At 42.4% G+C, this 21,670-nt stretch overlaps 1 protein-coding gene across 5 annotated transcripts in view; it reads right to left on the bottom strand.

Moving 5' to 3' along the window:
* nalcn (sodium leak channel, non-selective) overlaps nt 1-21,670 on the bottom strand; it is a 267,054-nt gene that overhangs the window by 228,459 nt on the left and 16,925 nt on the right. For 3 of the 5 annotated variants that reach the window (XR_008139651.1, XM_052521864.1, XM_052521866.1), the window contains exons 2-8: nt 21,520-21,618; nt 21,245-21,306; nt 20,424-20,564; nt 19,908-20,090; nt 2,843-2,926; nt 2,368-2,507; nt 2,125-2,253 (exon numbers count right to left, since the gene is read on the bottom strand). Coding sequence is in view for 4 of the 5 variants with exons in the window: in XM_052521864.1 (XP_052377824.1) it covers nt 2,125-2,253; nt 2,368-2,507; nt 2,843-2,926; nt 19,908-20,090; nt 20,424-20,564; nt 21,245-21,286 (719 nt within the window). In the remaining variant the exon portion in view is untranslated. Of the gene's footprint in view, nt 1-2,124; nt 2,254-2,367; nt 2,508-2,842; nt 2,927-19,907; nt 20,091-20,423; nt 20,568-21,244; nt 21,307-21,519; nt 21,619-21,670 lie in introns of all 5 variants that reach the window. The other 2 variants (XM_052521865.1, XM_052521868.1) reach the window with 2 other exon arrangements.

The following is a 21,670-nucleotide window of genomic DNA, read 5'->3' as shown; positions in this document are numbered from 1 at the left end:
GCACAGCCCTAGTCCCTGGCAATTCCAATATTAACGTTAACCAGACGTAACTACTCTTCCCAAAGAGCCTGGGACACCAACGCACAATAAGGACTAATTTACATATTTCACAAGATATTTCATTAAATTCACCAAAAGGCCAAGGTCAATGTGAATAATCTCTCATATGGAATAGGTGAAGAAAACCATTTTGTCTGCACATCCAGGAGCCCTTTTTCATCCACTCACAAGTACCCACCCCAGTCAAATTCCTCCTACACAGTGCGCTTTCAATCTCAACACAAATCCCCTCTGTTCTGTGTGAATGACTGGAGGAAGTCTGTGACTTTGTGCCAAAGGCATATGGCCTGTTAGACTAACCCGCATAAAACATGTCTAAAGGTTTTAGAGTTGCCATGGCGCCTCGTGGCAGCCTAGGCAGAGAGCTCATGTCAATTCTGTACATATTTATTCAAATTATGTCAATATTTGTACAATAACTAAATGAGTGCAGAGCAAGTCTTGACATCATGAATTAGACTCCTGCTCATAAATGGATGAAAATCAAGATAACTAATGCTAGCGAGCCTCTGTGTGTTTTCATTTGAATTACACCTACTGACTTTGGGTTGGTTTCCCACCGACGGTGATCCAAGAGGAGGCTATGCATGCAGAGTTGGTACTCAGGAGGACACCTCTGAAGTAAGGAGTGGGCTGTACTCTGTGGGGAGCTTAAACTTCATCACAGTCCAAATACAGAGAATCTGCAGATGGCGGAGATGTCTTGATGACATCGAGCTGCCTCCCTACCTGGTTTCCCTTGGACATGCTGACCTGACCATGACCATCCCCTCCGCTGACCATCTGGCTTCCAGATCCTCTCATGACTGCGTCCTGCCCATCTGGAGGCTTCAAGAAACACTCAAACAGACTTGATCTAGCTGATCAAGCTACTGCTGTAGCCTATATGAACAAGCACTTTGAGATTCTGTCTGTAATGAAACGCGCTATGAACGTTTAATTATTATTATTAAAGCACCCCACTTAAACCCACACATCAGGGGGGTTGACACAAACTAGCCCAATAATAACCAAATCACAAATACACCAGCTAAACCACTTCTGAAAGGGGAAGGATTTATTCATGTGAAATGTAATTCTGTGCCTTCTATTTCATCTGAAAGTAGTCAATGTACACAGTGTCCCTGGAGCAGGAGAGCACTTGTCAACAAGCGGAGATGGACAGATCGATGGCAGAGTAGAGGATTTAAATATAAATCCCAGACAATACACAACGTTAATGATTATGATTAGGGCTCGCTCTGTCTCGCAGCTCTAACTGTGATGGTGATGGCTTCTTTTGTTCCCCCACTGTGGTTTCTGCTCTCCTCGTCACCACTGACTCATCATCTGTATACAAATATTAAACACCTACACACACCATGCACAGAGCACAAATAAACTCACATGGATGTATACAAACTCACTCTTACACATACAACATGGGCAACGCCATTAAGAGCTCCATTTGTCAATTTCTTGTCCTTTGAGTGTATTGGCAGATCATAAATAAACTGAAAAGACGCATATCACCACCTACTGCGCCGGAGTGTGTATAGTCTGAACAAGTATAAAACCAAGGTTGATGATTTACTGCCTCCTGTGGTTAAGTAATGATCGCCCTGCTGACCTGGATGGAATTCTATGATCCTTTCTTAACCCATAACATGTCCCACCTAGTTGACTACTTCAATGGTGCTGCCCATGCTAAAAACATCTTTGGGTCAAGTGCGCCCTTAATCCAACTCCACGGTTTAGACTGATGGACTACTGATGCAAGGCATACACCACCTCATAGTTTAATTAACTTCAATCCCTTCCCCAAACCAAAACTATTGAAAAAAAAAAAGCCAACGCCGACCAGTGTCCATGATGCAGAAGTTTGAAGATCTGGATGAGCTGACTGGCTCTCAGTGCAACAGACACGCACCATGGCATATTTCACCGCCAAATTGACAGACACACTGTCACAAGTTGCATACACACAGTCAGTTTAGCCTACAGTATGTTTATCCCACTGATATCATTGATACCATAGATAAAAATGTCTCATACACTAATCATTTTGTAAATGGAGGACCTTACCCATTCGTTGTGTCGTTGGTAACACAGTGATGATTGAACGTTCCGAACATCTGAACTCCCAGAATTCCATACAGAAGGAGGAAGAAGAGCAAGAATATCGACACACTCCAGATCTGTTCCCCTGATCGCCTAAACAGAGAGGATATTTGACATTAACCATAAACCAAGCACATAGTTCCAATTCAAATTCTATTTCATAAACCTACGCAGGTAACGTCACATCCTAATTAGAACCCTACGTACTTGAGGATGTTGGTGATGCGTGAGCGTGGCAGCTCGAAGCGGAAGTAGATCCTGAAGGCTCGGATCATGATGAGGGCTCTGGGGATTCTCAACATGCCCCAGGGAGACATCTGGTCAACAACATCCGCTATCTCAAACACCTGGGTGAGAGAGGGAGAGCTGTGAACTGAGACAGGTGCTGTACCTGGAAGACAACTGTTGTAAAGTGTATGCAAATGCACACACACATGCACACAAATGCACACACACATGCACACAAATGCACACACCAGACCAATGTTAAACAAATACGGATTTTGTTTTCTTTGAAATACGTTACGTGCACTTAATTTAAATTGATTGGAATTATGGAACCAAAGCAATAGTCCCAAAAGTCAAAACTCCACCCACACAGGGTACAAACTACTTTAAAGAAAACAAAGATGTATTTCACCAAGGTCTTGGACACACACAGCGTGAGGCGCAACATTTGTACCTGAAGCACCAGAGACACCCAGAGGAAGAAGACCATGAAGCCGTCAAACATACACCAGCGATCCTTGACGTACGAGTTATCACCCTGGATGGAGGGGGGGGGGAGACAGGCAGAGGGAAACCGAGAGAGAGAGTGAGATCAATGCCATTTAAATGTTTCGGTCACGCTTTAAATTACGTTCAGCTTCAGAATGCCTTCACAGGGTGCAACCCTGAATCCTTAATCACAGGCATCCTCATAGATATCATCCTGACCAACCTGCTCTCTAAATCCACCTCTGCTGTATTCAACCAGGATCTCAGTGATCACTGCCTCATTGCCTGCGTCCGTAATGGGTCCGTGGTCAAACGACCACCCCTCATCACTGTCAAATGCTCCCTAAAACACTTCAGTGAGCAGGCCTTTCTAATCGACCTGGCCCGGGTCACATCAGTAGAGGATGCCTGGCTGTTCTTTAAAAGTGCTTTCCTCAACATCTTAAATAAGCATGCCCCATTCAAAAAATGTAGAACTGAGAACAGATATAGCCCTTGGTCCACTCCAGACCTGACTGCCCTTTACCAGCACAAAAACATCCTGTGGCGTACTGCATTAGCATCGAATTGCCACCGCGATATGCAACTTTTCAGGGAAGTTAGGAACCAAGATACACAGGCAGTTAGGAAAGCAAAGGCTAGCTTTTTCAAACAGAAATTTGCAACCCTAAGCACAAATTCCAAAACGTTCTGGGACACTGTAAAGTCCATGGAGAAAAAGAGCACCTCCTCCCAGCTGCCCACTGCACTGAGGCTAGAAAACACTGTCGCCACTGATAAATCTACTATAATAGATCATTTCAATAAGCATTCTTCTACGGCTGGCCATGCTTTCCACCTGGCTACCCCGGCCAACAGCTCTGCACCCCCCCGCAGAAGCTTTCCAGCTGGAAACCCCTATCACTAGCCTGATCCCTAAAGATTGGAAAGCTACCGCAATCATCCCTCTCTTCAAAGGGGGAGACACTCTAGACCTATATCCATCCTGCCCTGCCTTTCGAAAGTCAAGTTAACAAACGGATCACCGACCACTTCAAATCCCACCGTTCCTTCTCCACTATGCAATCTGGTTTCCGAGCTGGTCATGGGTGCACCTCAGCCGCGCTCAAGGTCCTAAACGGTATCATAACCGCCATCGATAAAAGACTATACTGTGCAGCCGTATTCATCGACCTGGCCAAGGCTTTTGACTCTGTCAATCACCACATTCTTATCGGCAGACTCAACAGCCTTGGTTTCTAAAATGACTGCTCCGCCTGGTTCACCAACTACTTCTCGGATAGAGTTCAGTGTGTCAAATCAGAGAGCCTGTTGTCCAAACCTCTGGCAGTCCAGAGGTTCAATTCTCGGGCCGACTCTTTTCTCTGTATACATCAATGATCGCTCTTGCTGCTGGTGATTCTCTGATCCACCTCTATGCAGACGACACCATTCTGTATACTTCTGGCCCTTCTTTGGACACTGTGTTAACTAACCTCCAGATGAGCGTCAATGCCATACAACACTCCTTCCGTGGCCTCCAACTACTTTTAAATGCTAGTAAAACTAAATGCATGCTCTTCAACCGATCGCTGCCCGCACCCGCCAGCCCTTATAGCATCACTACTCTGGAAGGTTCTGACTTAGAATATGGGGACAATTACGAATACCTGGGTGTCTGGTTAGACTGTAACCTCTCCTTCCAGACACATTAAGCAAAATTAAATCTAGAATCGGCTTCCTATTTCACAACAAAGCATCTTTCACTCATGCTGCCAAACATACCCTCGTAAAACTGACTATATTACCGATCCTCCACTTCGGTGATGTCATTTACAAAATAGCCTCCAACACCCTACTCAGCAAATTGGATGCAGTCTATCACAGTGCCATCCGTTTTGTCACCAAAGCCCCATATACTATCAAATCAGATTGTATTTGTCACATACACATGGTTAGCAGATGTTAATGCGAGTGTAACGAAATGCTTGTGTTTCTTGTTCCGACAATGCAGTAATAACCATCGAGTAATCTAACCTAACAATTCCACAACTATTACCTTATACACACACAATTGTAAAGGGATAAAGAATATGTACATAAAGATATATGAATGAGTGATGGTACAGAACGGCATAGGCAAGATGTAGTAGATGGTATCGAGTACAGTATATACATATGAGATGGGTAATGTAGGGTATGTAAACAAAGTGGCATACTCTACTTTGTCTCTATACTGACGCTACCCACCACTGCGACCTGTATGCTCTTGTTAGCTGGCCCTCTCTTCATATTCGTCACCAAACCCACTGATTCCAGGTTATCTCTAAGTCTTTGCTAGGTAAAGCCCCGCCTCATCTCAGCTCACTGGTCACCATAGCAGCACCCACCCACCCGTACGTAGCACGCGCTCCAGCAGGTATATTTCACTGGTCACCCCTACATCCATCACTCCAGTGTTTAATTGCTCAATTCTAATTATTCCACCACTGTGGCCTATTTATTGCCTTACCTCCCTCATCTTACTACATTTGCACACACTGTATATAGACTCTTCTATTGTGTTATTGACTGTGTTTGTTTATCCCATGTGTAACTTCATGTTGTTTGGGTCGCGCTGCTTTCCTCCAGGTCGAAGTTGTAAACAAAAATAAAGGTGGTTGTTTCAATAAAGGTGAAAAAAAGGTACTACATAAACGTGGCATAACCGTGTGACATCATCACCTATGTCAAATGTGACATAACCCACTATGCTGAATATGTATTAACGGTGACATAACTGTGTTGAAGGATGGCATGTGCTCTTAAGTGAAGTCATGTTGGTCACATTACACCAATTCTCGTTCTCAGACACTTCCGCACAATCGTGCGGAAGGTCTGGTGGACCAAACATCAAACTTGGCCTTTGCTAGCAAATACAGAGACCTGGGATAATCTCACGGAGCATTACTCATTGGCTTAATCTACCAACCAACCATCTCCAAAATCATTTTTCCCCACGTGCCTTGTGCACCTGTCGTATCGCTCCAACGTCTTGGTAATGAATATATTTTGTTTCCGACTCTTACGCATAGTTCTCCCAGAAGCACGACACACATCGACCACAGATTTAAAGGGTGTAGTCGTTCTTCTTCTCGGAGGAGACATTAGCTAGTTAGTTATGTCCTTTGCTAATTAGCTAGCTGGAAGGTAGGGCATGTTTTTTCTCCCTTGAAGCCAGAGGGAATGGGTTCCACTAGATAGCAAAGTAAAAATTGGCTATATCACAAAAATGTATATAAACAACAATTTGCGTCTAGGGTTAGGCATAAGGTTAGCAGTGTGGTTAAGTTTAGGGTTCAGGGTAGATTTCAAATCAAATTTTAAGGAGATAAACTGGAAATACCTAACTCAGTAAGGTTAATCCCATAGAATGTCATGGACACTCCCAATAAGCCCAACTTTGAATGGTCGATACAGTATCCCAGACTTATATGTGCTGTGTGAGCAATAACCTGGGGATGATGTTACAGCAAGAAACAATTACCTTGATGAAAACCACCAGGATAAGGAAATTGAAAGTGGGTTTCTTCTGGAACCAAGTTACATGTTCCTCAGTACACAAACACAACAATATAACGAGCCATACCGCACAGTGCTGGGCCCTGTCAAGTCTATGTATGACACATTCACCCACTCCCCCGCTGAAAGATCAGCCACAAAATGTGGGCACCATTGATAACATGTTGTAATCAAGCTCTGGTCTCCAACATGGGAACAGAAGAGGACTAGCCGGTGAGGTAGTCTCAGGTTGGACTTGTCCAAATCATCTTGGTTCTGACACAGACACACAGGTCCATCAACCCATCGAAATACCTCTCACACCCTACTGTAACCTGTAGATCACGAGAGAACCTTCAGAAACCAGCGGAACGTTTCTCATCGATTTATTGACACTTTGAATTATAACCGGATGGTTTGAGCCCTGAATGCTGATTGTCTGAAAGCCGTGCTATATCAGAACGTATATCATGGGTATGACACAAAAATATATATTGACTGGTCTAATTACATTGGTAACCAGTTGATAATAGCAATAAGGCAGCTCAGGGGTTTGTGGTATTGTAAGGGGTGCGGATCTGGTGGCAGGGAAGTCAGAAGCCGGAGAGTAAAACTTGATAATAGCTGGAGCAGTTTAATAGTAAAACCAACGGCATTAGAAATACAAAGTATGGGCACAATAACCCGACTGGCACCAGTCAAACAAAATGTGCACTAACAATAAACAATACCACACAAAGACATGGGGGGAACATAGGGTTAAATACACAACATGTAATGAGGGAAATTAGAACCAGGTGTGTGGGGAAAATGAGATCAAACAAATAGAAATGAAAAATGGACCGGCGATGGCTAGAAGACCGTCGACCACCGCCCGAACAAGGAGAGGCATCGACTTCGGCAGAAGTCGTGACAGGTATATTGCCAATATACCATGTCTTAGGTCCTTCTGTAGCTCAGTTGGTAGAGCATGGCGCTTGTAACGCCAGGGTAGTGGGTTCGATTCCCGGGACCACCCATACGTAGAATGTATGCACACATGACTGTAAGTCGCTTTGGATAAAAGCGTCTGCTAAATGGCATATATTATTATTATATTATTAGGGCTGCATCGAGGCACTGTATCCAGGCCATATACCATACCTCCTCGGGACTTATTTGCTTTATTTATAACACACCCATAAAGACTATTTATACCATGGTATTACTGAATACTTGTTTCTGTTTGCCTTGAAGTGCATTCTACAGCATGCATCATATAAGTGATAATGCTCGAGGACCCCGTGTTTGGAGGATTGGCATGGGTGTTAGGCCCGAGACAAAGTCGCCCCTCGGCAAACTGTGCCAATATATCCTCCAATCACCGGCAAAGCTGTCATCAAGGCAAAGGGTGACTATTTGAAGAATCTGAAATATAAAATCTATTTTGATTTGTTTAATTAACACCTTTTTGATTACTACATGATTCCATGTGTTATTTCATAGTTTTGATGTCTTCACTATTATTCTACAGTGTAGAAAATTGCCAAATAAAGAAAAACCCTTGAATGAGTAGGTGTTCTAAAACTTTTGACCGGTAGTGTCACTCAACTCTTAACTACAACAAACACAAAATGACAATAAATAAAAGGTGAACTAATTTTTTGCTGTCCAGCGGCATTTGATTAGCGAACTCCATCCCATGTGCGCTTACTGCTCTACAAAAACACCGCTAACCAAACTACAGTGCATGGGCACTGAATTAAAAGGGTAACTATATTAAAAAATCTAATTTTCTTAGATTTTTCCTAGACCTCAAAAGTGGTCCTCAGATGCGGTTTAAGCATTGTTGTAAAGAGAGAAAATATAATTATGTTGTTTTTCCTACAAAAAAGTTGAGAAATACGTAGGAACAAATCTGGGGGGGGGGGATGGGGGAAACCCAAAACCTGGAAAAACAAAACCGCAAAAATATTAAGAACAAAACAATTAAGCAAATATGCCATTTAGCTGCCATATTTATCCAAAGCGACGTACAGTCATGCATGCATACATTTTACATAGGGTGGTCCTGGAATCGAACACACTATTCTAACACTGCAATGCTCTACCAAGATATATTACAAGATTAAACATGCTTTGTGAAGCATAAATGTAATATGATATATAAAGCCTTTACAAAGCAGTGCTTATGCCACCCTTTATAAAGCAAAGGTTTACATCATATTTGATATAGTGGGTTATGTCACATTTGATATTGGTGGTTATGTCACACAGCAATGCCACATTGATGAACCCTTTATTGTGCATGACATACAGTTATAAATGATTTGAGACATTTATGTAGTGTTTTTTATTTTTTACTTTTTTTTATTTAACCTTTATTTAACCAGGTAGGCTAGTTGAGAACAAGTTCTCATTTGCAACTGCGACCTGGCCAAGATAAAGCATAGCAGTGTGAACAGACAACACAGAGTTACACATGGAGTAAACAATTAACAAGTCATTAACACAGTAGAAAAAAAGGGGAGTCTATATACATTGTGTGCAAAGGGCATGAGGAGGTAGGCGAATAATTACAATTTTGCAGATTAACACTGGAGTGATAAATGATCAGATGGTCATGTACAGGTAGAGATATTGGTGTGCAAAAGAGCAGAAAAGTAAATAAATAAAAACAGTATGGGGATGAGGTAGGTAAAAATGGGTGGGCTATTTACCGATAGACTATGTACAGCTGCAGCGATCGGTTAGCTGCTCAGATAGCAGATGTTTGAAGTTGGTGAGGGAGATAAAAGTCTCCAACTTCAGCGATTTTTGCAATTCGTTCCAGTCACAGGCAGCAGAGAATTGGAACGAAAGGCGGCCAAATGAGGTGTTGGCTTTAGGGATGATCAGTGAGATACACCTGCTGGAGCGCGTGCTACGGATGGGTGTTGCCATCGTGACCAGTGAACTGAGATATGGTGGAACTTTACCTAGCATGGACTTGTAGATGAGTGTTGGAAGCAATTTTGTAGATGACATCGCCGAAGTCGAGGATCGGTAGGATAGTCAGTTTTACTAGGGTAAGTTTGGCGGCGTGAGTGAAGGATGCTTTGTTGCGGAATAGAAAGCCGACTCTTGATTTGATTTTCGATTGGAGATGTTTGATATGAGTCTGGAAGGAGAGTTTACAGTCTAGCAAGACACCTAGGTACTTATAGATGTCCACATATTCAAGGTCGGAACCATCCAGGGTGGTGATGCTGGTCAGGCAAGCGGGTGCAGGCAGCGAACGGTTGAAAAGCATGGAGTTGGAGGCCAAGGAAGGAGTGTTGTATGGCATTGAAGCTCATTTGGAGGTTAGATAGCACAGTGTCCAAGGACGGGCCGGAAGTATATAGAATGGTGTCGTCTGCGTAGAGGTGGATCAGGGAATCGCCCGCAGCAAGAGCAACATCATTGATATATACAGAGAAAAGAGTCGGCCCGAGGATTGAACCCTGTGGCACCCCCATAGAGACAGCCAGAGACAGCATGCCCACCGATTTGACACACTGAACTCTGTCTGCAAAGTAATTGGTGAACCAGGCAAGACAGTCATCCGAAAAACCGAGGCTACCGAGTCTGCCGATAAGAATATGGTGATTGACAGAGTCGAAAGCCTTGGCAAGGTCGATGAAGACGGCTGCACACTACTGTCTTTTATCGATGGCGGTTATGATATCGTTTAGTACCTTGAGCGTGGCTGAGGTGCACCCGTGACCGGCTCGGAAACCAGATTGCACAGCGGAGAAGGTACGGTGGGATTCGAGATGGTCAGTGACCTGTTTGTTGACTTGGCTTTCAAAGACCTTATATAGTGTTTATGAAGGCTTTATGAAACTCTTACAAGCTGCATGTTATTTAAAGCGGGCCTTTTTTAATACAAAGCAGGCCTTATCAATTCAGAGTTGCAGAGCTAAAAAAAACTTGAATGGCCCACTGATGTTGTTGGAAGATGGATGGGAGAATTTGTTACAGACATATTTTCTGACTGAATGGGACCCTGTGATAACAAAACAATATGGTTATCAAATACACTAAAAATATACAGTTGACGTCGGAAGTTTACATACACCTTAGCCAAATGCATTTTAACTCAGTTTTCACAATTCCTGACATTTAATCCTTGAAAAAGCTCCCTGTCTTACATCAGTTAGGATCACCACTTTATTTTAAGAATGTGAAATGTCAGAAAAATAGTAGAGATTATTTATTATTTATTTCAGCTTTTATTTCTTTCATCACATTCCCAGTGGGTCAGAAGTTTACATACACTCAATTAGTATTTGGTAGCATTGCCTTTAAATTGTTTAACTTGGGTCAAATGTTTCAGGTAGCCTTCCACAAGCTTCCCACAGAGCTGGTGTAACTGAGTCAGGTTTGTAGGCCTCCTTGCTCGAACACGTTTCTTCAGTTCTGGACCACAAATTTTCTATAGGATTGAGGTCAGGGCTTTGTGATGGCCACTCCAAATCCTTAACTTTGTTGTCCTTAAGCCATTTTGCCACAAGTTTGGAAGTTGTACATTTGGAAGAGCCATTTGCGACCAAGCGTTAACTTCCTGACGGATGTCTTGAGATGTTGCTTCAATATATGGACATTATGGCCAAACAGTTCTATTTTTGTTTCATCAGACTGAATGACATTCCTCCAAAAAGTACGATCTTTGTACCCATTTGCAGTTGCAAACCGTAGTCTAGCTTTTTTATGGCGGTTTTGGAGCAGTGGCTGAGCGGCCTATCAGGTTGTCGATATAGGACTCGTTTTTACTGTGGATATAGATACTTTTGTACCCATTTCCTCCAGCATCTTCACAAGGTCCATTGCTGTTGTTCTGGGATTGATTTACACTTTTCGCACCAAAGTATGTTCATCTCTAGGAGGCAGAACGCGTCTCCTTTCTGAACAGGTATGACGGCTGCGTGGTCCCATAGTGTTTATACAGATGAACGTGGTACCTTCAGGAGTTTGGAAATTGCTCCCAAGGATGAACCAGACCTGTGGAGGTATACCATATTTTTTTAGGTCTTGGCTGACTTTTGATTTTCCCATGATGTCAAGCAAAGGGGCACTGAGTTTGAAGGTAGGCCTTGAAATACACCTCCAATTGACTCAAATTATGTCAATTAGAAACTTCTAAAGCCATGACATCATTTTCTGGAATTTTCCGAGCTGTATAAAGGCAGTCAACTTAGTGTATGTAAACTTCTGACCCACTGGAATTGTGATACAGTGAATTATAAGTGAAATAATCTGTCTGTAAAATATTGTTGGAAAAATGACTTGTATCATGCAAAGTAGATGTCCTAACCAACTTGCCAAAACCCCAGGGCTCTGTTCTAGGCCCTCTCTTATTCTCGCTATACACCAAGTCACTTGGCTCTGTCATAACCTCACATGGTCTCTCCTATCATTGCTATGCAGACGACACACAATTAATCTTCTCCTTTCCCCCTTCTGATGACCAGGTGGCGAATCGCATCTCTGCATGTCTGGCAGACATATCAGTGTGGATGACGGATCACCACCTCAAGCTGAACCTCAACAAGACGGAGCTCCTCTTCCTCCCGGGGAAGGACTGCCCGTTCCATGATCACGGTTGACAACTCCATTGTGTCCTCCTCCCAGAGCGCTAAGAACCTTGGCGTGATCCTGGACAACACCCTGTCGTTCTCAACTAACATCAAGGCGGTGTCCCGTTCCTGTAGGTCCATGCTCTACAACATCCGCAGAGTACGACCCTGCCTCACACAGGAAGTGGCGCAGGTCCTAATCCAGGCACTTGTCATCTCCCGTCTTGATTACTGCAACTCGCTGTTGGCTGGGCTCCCTGCCTGTGCCATTAAACCCCTACAACTCATCCAGAACGCCGCAGCCCGTCTGGTGTTCAACCTTCCCAAGTTCTCTCACGTCACCCCGCTCCTCCGCTCTCTCCACTGGCTTCCAGTTGAAGCTCGCATCCGCTACAAGACCATGGTGCTTGCCTACGGAGCTGTGAGGGGAACGGCACCTCAGTACCTCCAGGCTCTGATCAGGCCCTACACCCAAACAAGGGCACTGCGTTCATCCACCTCTGGCCTGCTCGCCTCCCTACCACTGAGGAAGTACAGTTCCCGCTCAGCCCAGTCAAAACTGTTCGCTGCTCTGGCCCCCAATGGTGGAACAAACTCCCTCACGACGCCAGGACAGCGGAGTCAATCACCACCTTCCGGAGACACCTGAAACCCCACCTCTTCAATGAATACCTAGGATAAGTAATCCTTCTCACCCCCCTAAAAAGATTTAGATGCACTATTGTAAGTGGCCGTTCCACTGGATGTCATAAGGTGTATGCACCAATTTGTAAGTCGCTCTGGATAAGAGCGTCTGCTAAATGACTTAAATGTAAATGTTACGCCCCCAGAACAGCCTCAATTCATCATCAGGGCATGGACTCCACAAGATGCCGAAAAAGTTATACAGAAACGCTGGCCTATGTTGACTGCAATGCTTCCCACAGTTACAACCGGTGTAGAGTCTAATTGGCATGCTTGAGTTTCAAGTTTAGGGAAGATAATTTTCACCATAAAAATGCACCTTTGTAATAAAGCATTACATGCATAATCACATTCCCAGTCACTATTGAGAACAGTGTGTTCCCACTAATTGATTACATTTTGGAACATTCACGCGTATAGCCTACTGCCGGGTGCACATTGCTGCTCTTATAAGGTGAAGAAATAGCCTAATAGTTTATCAACATTTTAAAATGTTCTGATCTGTTGCGTCAGCCTCATTGCTTAAAAAAAAATGGGATGGTAGTGGTTGTATAAATCTGGAATTTATCGCATCCCACAACAGTCCCAGACTATGTTTGAAATATTTTTTTATTGCACAGAATAGGTCAACTTTTGTACTATAGGGGATAGTAGATTGACATAGGCTAGTGCTTTATATGTTCGTTAGGCCTACTCATCTTGTCGGTTGACAAAAATAAAATGCGAACAGTTCTTCCAATATCTTCAATATGCGCCTTGGAATTGGATAAGGATGCGCACAGTTGCATTCCTGATGTGTCTGTCTTCACTTGTAGCCTGTGAGAAAAACCTGATCAAGTGACGGAGAGCCATGTGAGTGAGAGGTGCTTCGGAACAGGCATCCCGGAGGAAGAGAATTATAATTATTATAAACAGCCCAAGGGAAAAAGGGACACAAAATGCTTTTTCTTTTAAATGGGGCATTACGGCCATACAAAGGGGATGCTACAGGGAAATATGAAGCATTATCAAGTGCTTGTCAACTTGTGAATGAGAGACTGAAGTTTTTACAGCTTGCGCAAATATCAAAGAGCTCATGCCTTTCATGCAACTTTTTTCAAATCATCATTAGAGTCCCATCATGCAGCCCATCATGCAGCCTTAGAATTAATGACAAATCTAAACATGTAGCCCAACGTTTGCATCACAACTAAAGTTACATAAATAACTTTATAAATTAAGCATATACCTACTTTTTTTTCATCATATCTAATCCCCCATATATTTTGGGGGTAAACACACACACACACACACACACACACACACACACACACACACTTGTTGTCACTTAGAAATGTCCTTGTTTTTGAAAGAAAAGCATATTGTTTGTCCCTTTAAAATAACATCAAATTGATTAACAGTGTCTACACTGTAATTCTGATCAGTTTGATGTTATTTTGATGGAAACATTTTTTTTTTTGCTTTTCTTTCAAAAACAAGGACATTTCTAAGTGAAACCCAACTTTTGAACGGTAGTGTATATATACACATATCTTTCTAAAATATAAGTTTCTTTATTATTCCCCGCAAACCCTACCACTCCTCCCCTAATTGGAAAAGTGAATAAACAATAACACTTAGGCACTACTCTACATTATACATTATATTTACATTTTACGGACTATTTTACAATAGTTATATTTTGTTTGTTTTTAGTCCTGGCCTTCTTCTATTTCTGATGTCCATCCAGTTTGATTTCTATTTGCAACTGTGCTATTTCACAAAATTTCTGAACCTATATTCATTTTACAGACCCAGGATGTTTTACATTTGTTATCTTGTTGCTATTCGTCCCACCCTTCAGCTCCATTCAACCGCTCCCATCTATCCTATCACCATCCATATTGGATTTCTATTTGCTATATATTTTTCAACTGTGCTGTGATGCTTCACAAAAGTTAGGAACCTTTCTATTCTCATAGTTTCTGCAGATTGTAAATTAAAATAACTTTTTTTTCTAAAATAATTATTACATTATTGAATATTTTGGAGATTATTTTGTTTTCATATAACCGAAAGTGAGCGGTTGTAATCTGAATAAAGGGAAAAAGGCCATTCTTGAATTTATTTGCTAGAGAACCAGTTTGGATTAAGTATAACTTTTGTATGACTGATAGCATTAGTGAGAGGTCTAATACTTTCATATTTAATCATTCCTGCCCTCTGAATTCATGTTCATTATATAAATAGGCCCTTTAAATATTGTCTGGATTGACAGAAATTTGTGGAGTGGTTGAAAAACGACTTTTAATAACTCCAACCTAAGTAAATGTAAACTTCCGACTTCAACTGTTCAACTGTCAACTTCACTTAGGTTGGAGTCATTAAAAGTCGTTTTTCAACCACTCCACAAATTTCTTGTCAACAAACTATAGTTTTGGTAAGTTGGTTAGGACATCTACTTTGTGAATGATACAAGTCATTTTTCCAACAACTGTTAACATACAGATTATTTCACTTATAATTCACTGTATCACAATTCCAGTGGGTCAGCTTGGAAAATTCCAGAAAATGATGTCATGGCTTTAGAAGCTTCTGATAGGCTAATTGACATCATTTGAGTCAATTGGAGGTGTACCTGTGGATGTATTTCAAGGCCTAACATCAAACTCAGTGACTCTTTGCTTGACATCATGGGAAAATCAAAAGAAACAAGCCAATACCTCAGAAAAAAAATGGTAGACCTCCACAGGTCTGATTCATCCTTCGGAGCAATTTCCAAATGCCTGAAGGTGCCACATACATATGTACAAACAATAGTACGCAAGTATAAACCCCATGGGACCACACAGCCGTCATACCGCTCAGGAAGGAGACGTGTTCTGTGTCCTAGAGATGAACGTACTTTGGTGCGAAAAGTGCAAATCAATCCCAGAACAGCAGCAAAGAACCCTGTGACGATGCTGGAGAAAACAGGAATAAAACAAATCTATATCCACAGTAAGACGAGTCCTATATCGACATAACCTGAAAGGCCGCTCAACAAGGAAGAAGCCACTACGCCAAAACTGCCATAAAAAAGCCAGACTGTGGTTTGCAACTGCACATGGGGACAAAGATTGTACTTTTTGGAGAAATGTCCTCTGGGCTGATGAAACAAAAATAGAACTGTTTGGCCATAATGACCATCGTTATGTTTGGAGGAAAAAGGGGAAAGGCTTGCAAGCCGAGGAACACCATCCCAACCGTGAAGCACGGGAGTGGCAGCATCATGTTGTTGGGGTGCTTTGCTGCAGGAGGGACTGGTGCACTTCACAAAATAGATGGCATCAGGAAGTAGGAAAAGTATGTGGATATATTGAAACAACATCTCAAGACATCAGTCAGGAAGTTAAAGCTTAGTCGCAAATGGGTCTTCCAAATGGACAATGACCTCAAGCATACTTCAAAGTTGTGGCAAAATGGCTTAAGGACAACCAAGACAAGGTATTGGAGTGGCCATCACAAAACCCTGACCTCAATCCTATAGAAAATTTGTGGGCAGAACTGAAAAACTGTGTGCGAGCAAGGAGGCCTACAAACCTGACTCAGTTACACCAGCTCTGTCAGGAGGAATGGGCCTAAATTCACCCAACTTATTGTACCTGAAACGTTTGACCCAAGTTAAACAATTTAAAGGCAATGCTACCAAATACGAATTGAGTGTATGTAAACTTTTGACCCACTGGGAATGTGATGAAAGAAATAAAAGCTGAAATAAATCAATCATTCTCTCGACTATTATTCTGACATTTCACATTCTTAAAATAAAGTGGTCATCCTAACTGACCCAAGACAGGGAATTTTTACTAGAATTAAATGTCAGGAATTGTGAAAAACTGACTTCAACTGTCACAAATTAGATCTGGTACCATCATCTTTGAAATGCAAGAGAAAGGCCATAATGTATTATTCCAGAACAGGTGCAATTTAGATTTTGGCCATTAGATGGCAGCAGTGTATGTACAAAGTGTTAGACTAATCCAATGAACCATTGCATTTCTGTTAGAAATGTTGTATCAAGACTGCCCAAATGTGCCTATTTTGTTTATTATTAACGTTCATGTTCAAAACTGTGCACTCTCCTCAAACAATAGCATGGTATTATTTCACTGTAATAGCTACTGTAAATTGGGCAGTGCAGTTAGATTAACAAGAATTTAAGCTTTCTGCCCATGTCCTGTAAAATGTCCTTGCTACTTACACCCTCATGCTAATCACATTAGCTCAACCGTCCCACAAGGGACCCATCAATCCTGAATAAGTTTTAATTGTTTAGGTAGCTAGCTATATGTCTTAAGCTAAAGTGTACTGTTAGCTAGCTAGCTAACATTAACTGGAGCTATCATTAGAGGTTATTATTCGTTTCCCAGAGACATTGTAAAAAACACAATTTCACATTTTGCTACATAAGACCGAATCCAGATATCCAGTCACATATACAGCGTCAGTGCCAATACCATATTTACAATGTGCAGGGATACTGAAGTGGTAGGGTTAGATATAATAAACAGAGTAGCAGCAATAATAATTGTATGTGATTGTGTGTGTGCAGTCAGTATAAATGTGTGTGCGTGTTATGCGTGTGTGAGCAAATTAAGTGTGTGGGTTTGTGTGCATGCGTGCATGTGTAGAATGTGCATAGAGAGAGTGTGTGAATGTGCATAGACAGTGCCTAAATATAAATAAAATAGAAGGTTCAATGCAGATTTTGTTAGCTATTTAGTAGTCTTATGGCTTAGGGATAGAAGCTGTTCAGGATCCGGTTGGTGTCGGACTTGATTCTCCGATACCGCTTTCCAGACCTTCCTTTCACACCGCCTGATATCGAGGTCCTGGATGGCAAGGAGCTCAGCCCAAGTGATACTCCAGGCTGTCCGCGCCACCCTCTGCAGCGCCATGCAATCGAGGGCAGTGACGTAGCCAGTAAAGATGCTCTCAATGGTGCAGCTGGAGAACCTTTCGAGAATTTGAGGGCCCATAACAAATATTTTCCACCTCCTGAGGGGGAAGAGCCGCTGTCACGCTCTCTTCCCGACTGTTTGCGTGTTTGTGGATCATTTTAAGTCCTTAGTGATTTGGACACAGAGGAACTTGAAACCATTGACCTGCTCGACTGCAGCCCCCCACCCCATTTCCTGTAGTCCACGATCAGCTCCTTGGTCTTACTGACGTTGAGGGAGAGGTTGTTGTCCTGCTAGATCACTGTAGGTTGTCTCATCGTCGCCGGTGATCAGGCCTACTACCGTCATGTAATCAGAAAACTTGATGGTGTTGGAAACCATCACAGTAAGGTACTTAATTGTAACCTGGAAATCATTTGATATTGAAAGAAAGACAGCTGCATTTGACTTTTAATATCCAATTCACAAGCGTAGTGTTGCAAGCACAAGATCCCAACGATGTGAGACATCAAAACCACACTAACAGGTTGAATAATACTATGTGGAGTCGTATTTTTGGGAAGGGGGGGAAGGGACAATGAGCAATAACTCATAGAATCTGTGACAGAATAATAAATAGACCGTCTAAATGAGTAAAACTGTGTGAAACATCATACCATATTTTGGAAAAGAATAAAGGGACTTTCTAATGGAAACATTGGGCTTTCACTCGCTTGGTATTGATTCACACAATCATCAAAATCATCCATCATCTTGATGGTCAACTTGACATGTTGCTATTGATACGGACAACAATCTATTTTTACTTTGATGAGGACTCAGTGATGACAGACAGACACGCTCACACACAATACAAGATAATTATCCCTCATCCCTTTTAACACCGGATGGCAAATGTTAAGAGGCGGTATTGACCTGTCCACACTGACAGAAGCATTACCCAAATGACTCGGCTGTATTCCGCTTTGGCGTAAACAGTGTTTCGGTGTCCGTCTCATGACTTCCTGTCAGTGTGCTTGTTATCCGTGATTTGCCAATTAAGCTGTCGACACTTCCCACCGCAGTAATTTAGGCCTTTCATCTGCCAGATGTATTGTATCCGGGTGCTTCTGGAGCACACCATCTATTTCCCTGGATCTGTCTGACCCTATCAGACCTGGGTTCAAATAGCATTTTGGTTTCTTTCAAATATTATGAACATTTGATTGATCCTGCATGGAGTGCTAGGTCGGTGGGCAGGGTTTGCACTATTGCGACTACCCATTGGTTCCATTGAACCAGGCAAACTCAACCACAGCCATAGTATCTGAAAGAATGTGAATACTAATACAGATCCATATTAATGGGGTATTGTTGGACACAAACATTTGAGTAATGTCAAAGGGTCATACTGTAAAGGACCGCAAACTGGCACTTATTTCTTGGCACAACATTAATTCTGATTGATGGTTGTCAAACACATCCATATAATCAGCAGATCATATACTTAGTGGCTAAGCAGAAGCCATCACCCAAGGACACTATTATCTAAATAGAGGGCATATGATGGGGAAAGTGATGCGTCACACCCCTCTACCACAACGGATTTCGGATCCACTCTTCCCCCAATTTCAATGGAGTTCTGTAAACTGTGCAGCATCTACGCTGCAATCGACTATCAGAGTGGATCCGAAATGGCCTTTGTTTACAGCAGTGCTAGGGCACCTTCCCACGGTATTAAATCACACGACAGATCATTTGACTCTGGTGGTGCTCTTGAGATAAAAAAAGGTACTATTAGGTACTTGTTGGAGCTCTCCTGGCTGTGTCTTTTGAGGAACTGAAGCAAGTACACTTGTAGTTTTTAGTTTGGAACGCTGCCCTGCATCCCCACCATTACACGATAAAAAAAAAATTCATTACAAATCGCAATGTGGGTCAGATGGTCATCATTTAAAAGCTTATTATATTGCCAACAACACTAGCTAATTTATAAAATATAATCTTCCAGTGTTAGGCTTTCATAGAGCACTTTAGAGAAACAGTTATTCGTTCTGGTGCACAAGGAATAGAGTAATGAGTGCATAAAGGTGACACGTGGATGGATTTTCTTCACAATACGGTTCACACTAATGAGCTCTGACGTAATGTATAGCATGTTACTGTACAGCCAGTGCGTTACAATTTATGCGCTTCTCAGTGACCAAATCTGCCATTTTCATACAGTATACGGGATGTGAGTGTAAAGAGCTATGTAACGTTAGATTTGTAAGCTTGGGCATAAAATGTACGTCGTTATATTTGTTTTATTTTTTTTGTGCAGAAAATGGATTGTTTGTATTATTACCTTGATGATTCCTCTGATGTGCATCTTGGCGATCATCTCAGCGGTGTAGAGGAACATGAGCAACGTGTCCAGGGTAAAGGTCACGTACTGCAGCGGGGGGTAGTGCTCGAACGTCTTGGGTGTGTTCATACACACGCTGATGACGCTGATGATGGCACAGGCTCGCAGCAGAGAGTGCACCCACTGGGGAGGAGGAGGAAGGGGACAGACAAGGAAAGGTGAGAATCCCATCGTACTTGGGGTCAAATACATGTTGTACGTCCGTTACTATTTGAGTTGCGCTTGATTTAACTTGGGAGTTTGCCATTTTGGACTAGTCCATTGGTGAAAAAACAAACTTGAACGTAGTTTACATTTTAATTGGATATTGAAACAAACCAAACAGATGTCAAATACAGCCTAAATTGTCTTGAGTGAACCCATAGTGTACCTTCACTTTATTTGTAATGAATTGAATTGGTGTCTAAATGTGCCAATTTTCCATTTCAAATATGGCCCAAATAGTCACCCACTCACTGGTTTGTTGATCCAGAAGATGTCGGCGCTGTCGGCGAGGGTTTCGTCGGGCCCAAAGTCAGTCATGGGCTGGGCCTCAACCCTCGAGCTCTGCTTCCTCTTCAGCATGCTGGGGCTGGCTGTACTATACAGAGAGTGGATCTGATACACACACACACAGGAAGTAAGTGACCAGAGCAAAGTCTCAGAGTGGCAGAGTTATCTGGCTGCATCCAAGTCTGAACATCCTGAGAATTGTTTCAATTGTCTCGTAAATATTGAAGAGTTCAATCCATAGAATTCTACTCAGTCAAGTTCTAGTATTTAAAACTATGTGGATTTTATCCTCTTTGTTGACATGGAATGTTCATAGAGTGGAACTGTCTTGAAAATGTTGTGCCAACTCAGCAGTCTTTCCGATATCAAAACACAAAAAAAAGTCTGCCCAGATTTGGAGTTCCTGCCCAGATTCTATTCATAACATAATAGGCAACAGGTATATGCTTTCATATATCACACACCAATGTTGTGTTGTTGAATGTCCATCGTGATAGACAACAGAGCACACATGTGAACACAGAACAAGTGTATTCACATTGGAGCAACAGCTTCAGTAACTTACTTACCGAGACGTAAAGATCATACGCAATCTTCCCCATGTGTAATAAACATCGAAAGGCTAGTAGGCTACAGGTTAAGGCTTACAAGCTACAGCACAGTGACTGAGAGAGGGATGTATGTGAGAGTCTGTGTGTGTGTGGTATGCAAGGGCCGATTGAATTGGAACAGAAGTACACATACAGGGGGATATGACGCCCTCAATGGAGACAAAGCACACATACCAAAGGGAAAAGTAAAGCTGAAATTGCTCCAGCACTGCACATAACATGCGATCAGGCATACCCTGTAAATAACACATAACAGTTAGTCAACCTCATGGCATATATGGTATACAATGTACATGTACAATACCAACATCTACAGTACGATCAAAGAGAGACAAGAAAACGCCCACCAACATCTGACAGAGGCATATATGCAAACAACACACTCAGTGGAGAGAGGTGTTGTGGGATAGGATGGGAGTGGGACAGTGGTGAGGGGTCACGTGACTCACTGTGAGCTGGCTCCTCATTGGTGCATTCATCCCCAGGTCAGAGGGGGGCAGAGAGACCAGCCAGAGATAGACAAGGGGAGTGTGATGCTACAGGGTTACCTGTTGTAAGATAGAGAGAATACTACAGCAGTCAAATTACTGGAAGAGAGAG

This window comes from Oncorhynchus keta, chromosome 7, assembly GCF_023373465.1.
Source record: "Oncorhynchus keta strain PuntledgeMale-10-30-2019 chromosome 7, Oket_V2, whole genome shotgun sequence".
NCBI classification, from domain to species: Eukaryota; Metazoa; Chordata; class Actinopteri; order Salmoniformes; family Salmonidae; genus Oncorhynchus; species Oncorhynchus keta.
This window is presented reverse-complemented; position numbering and strand designations above follow the sequence as displayed.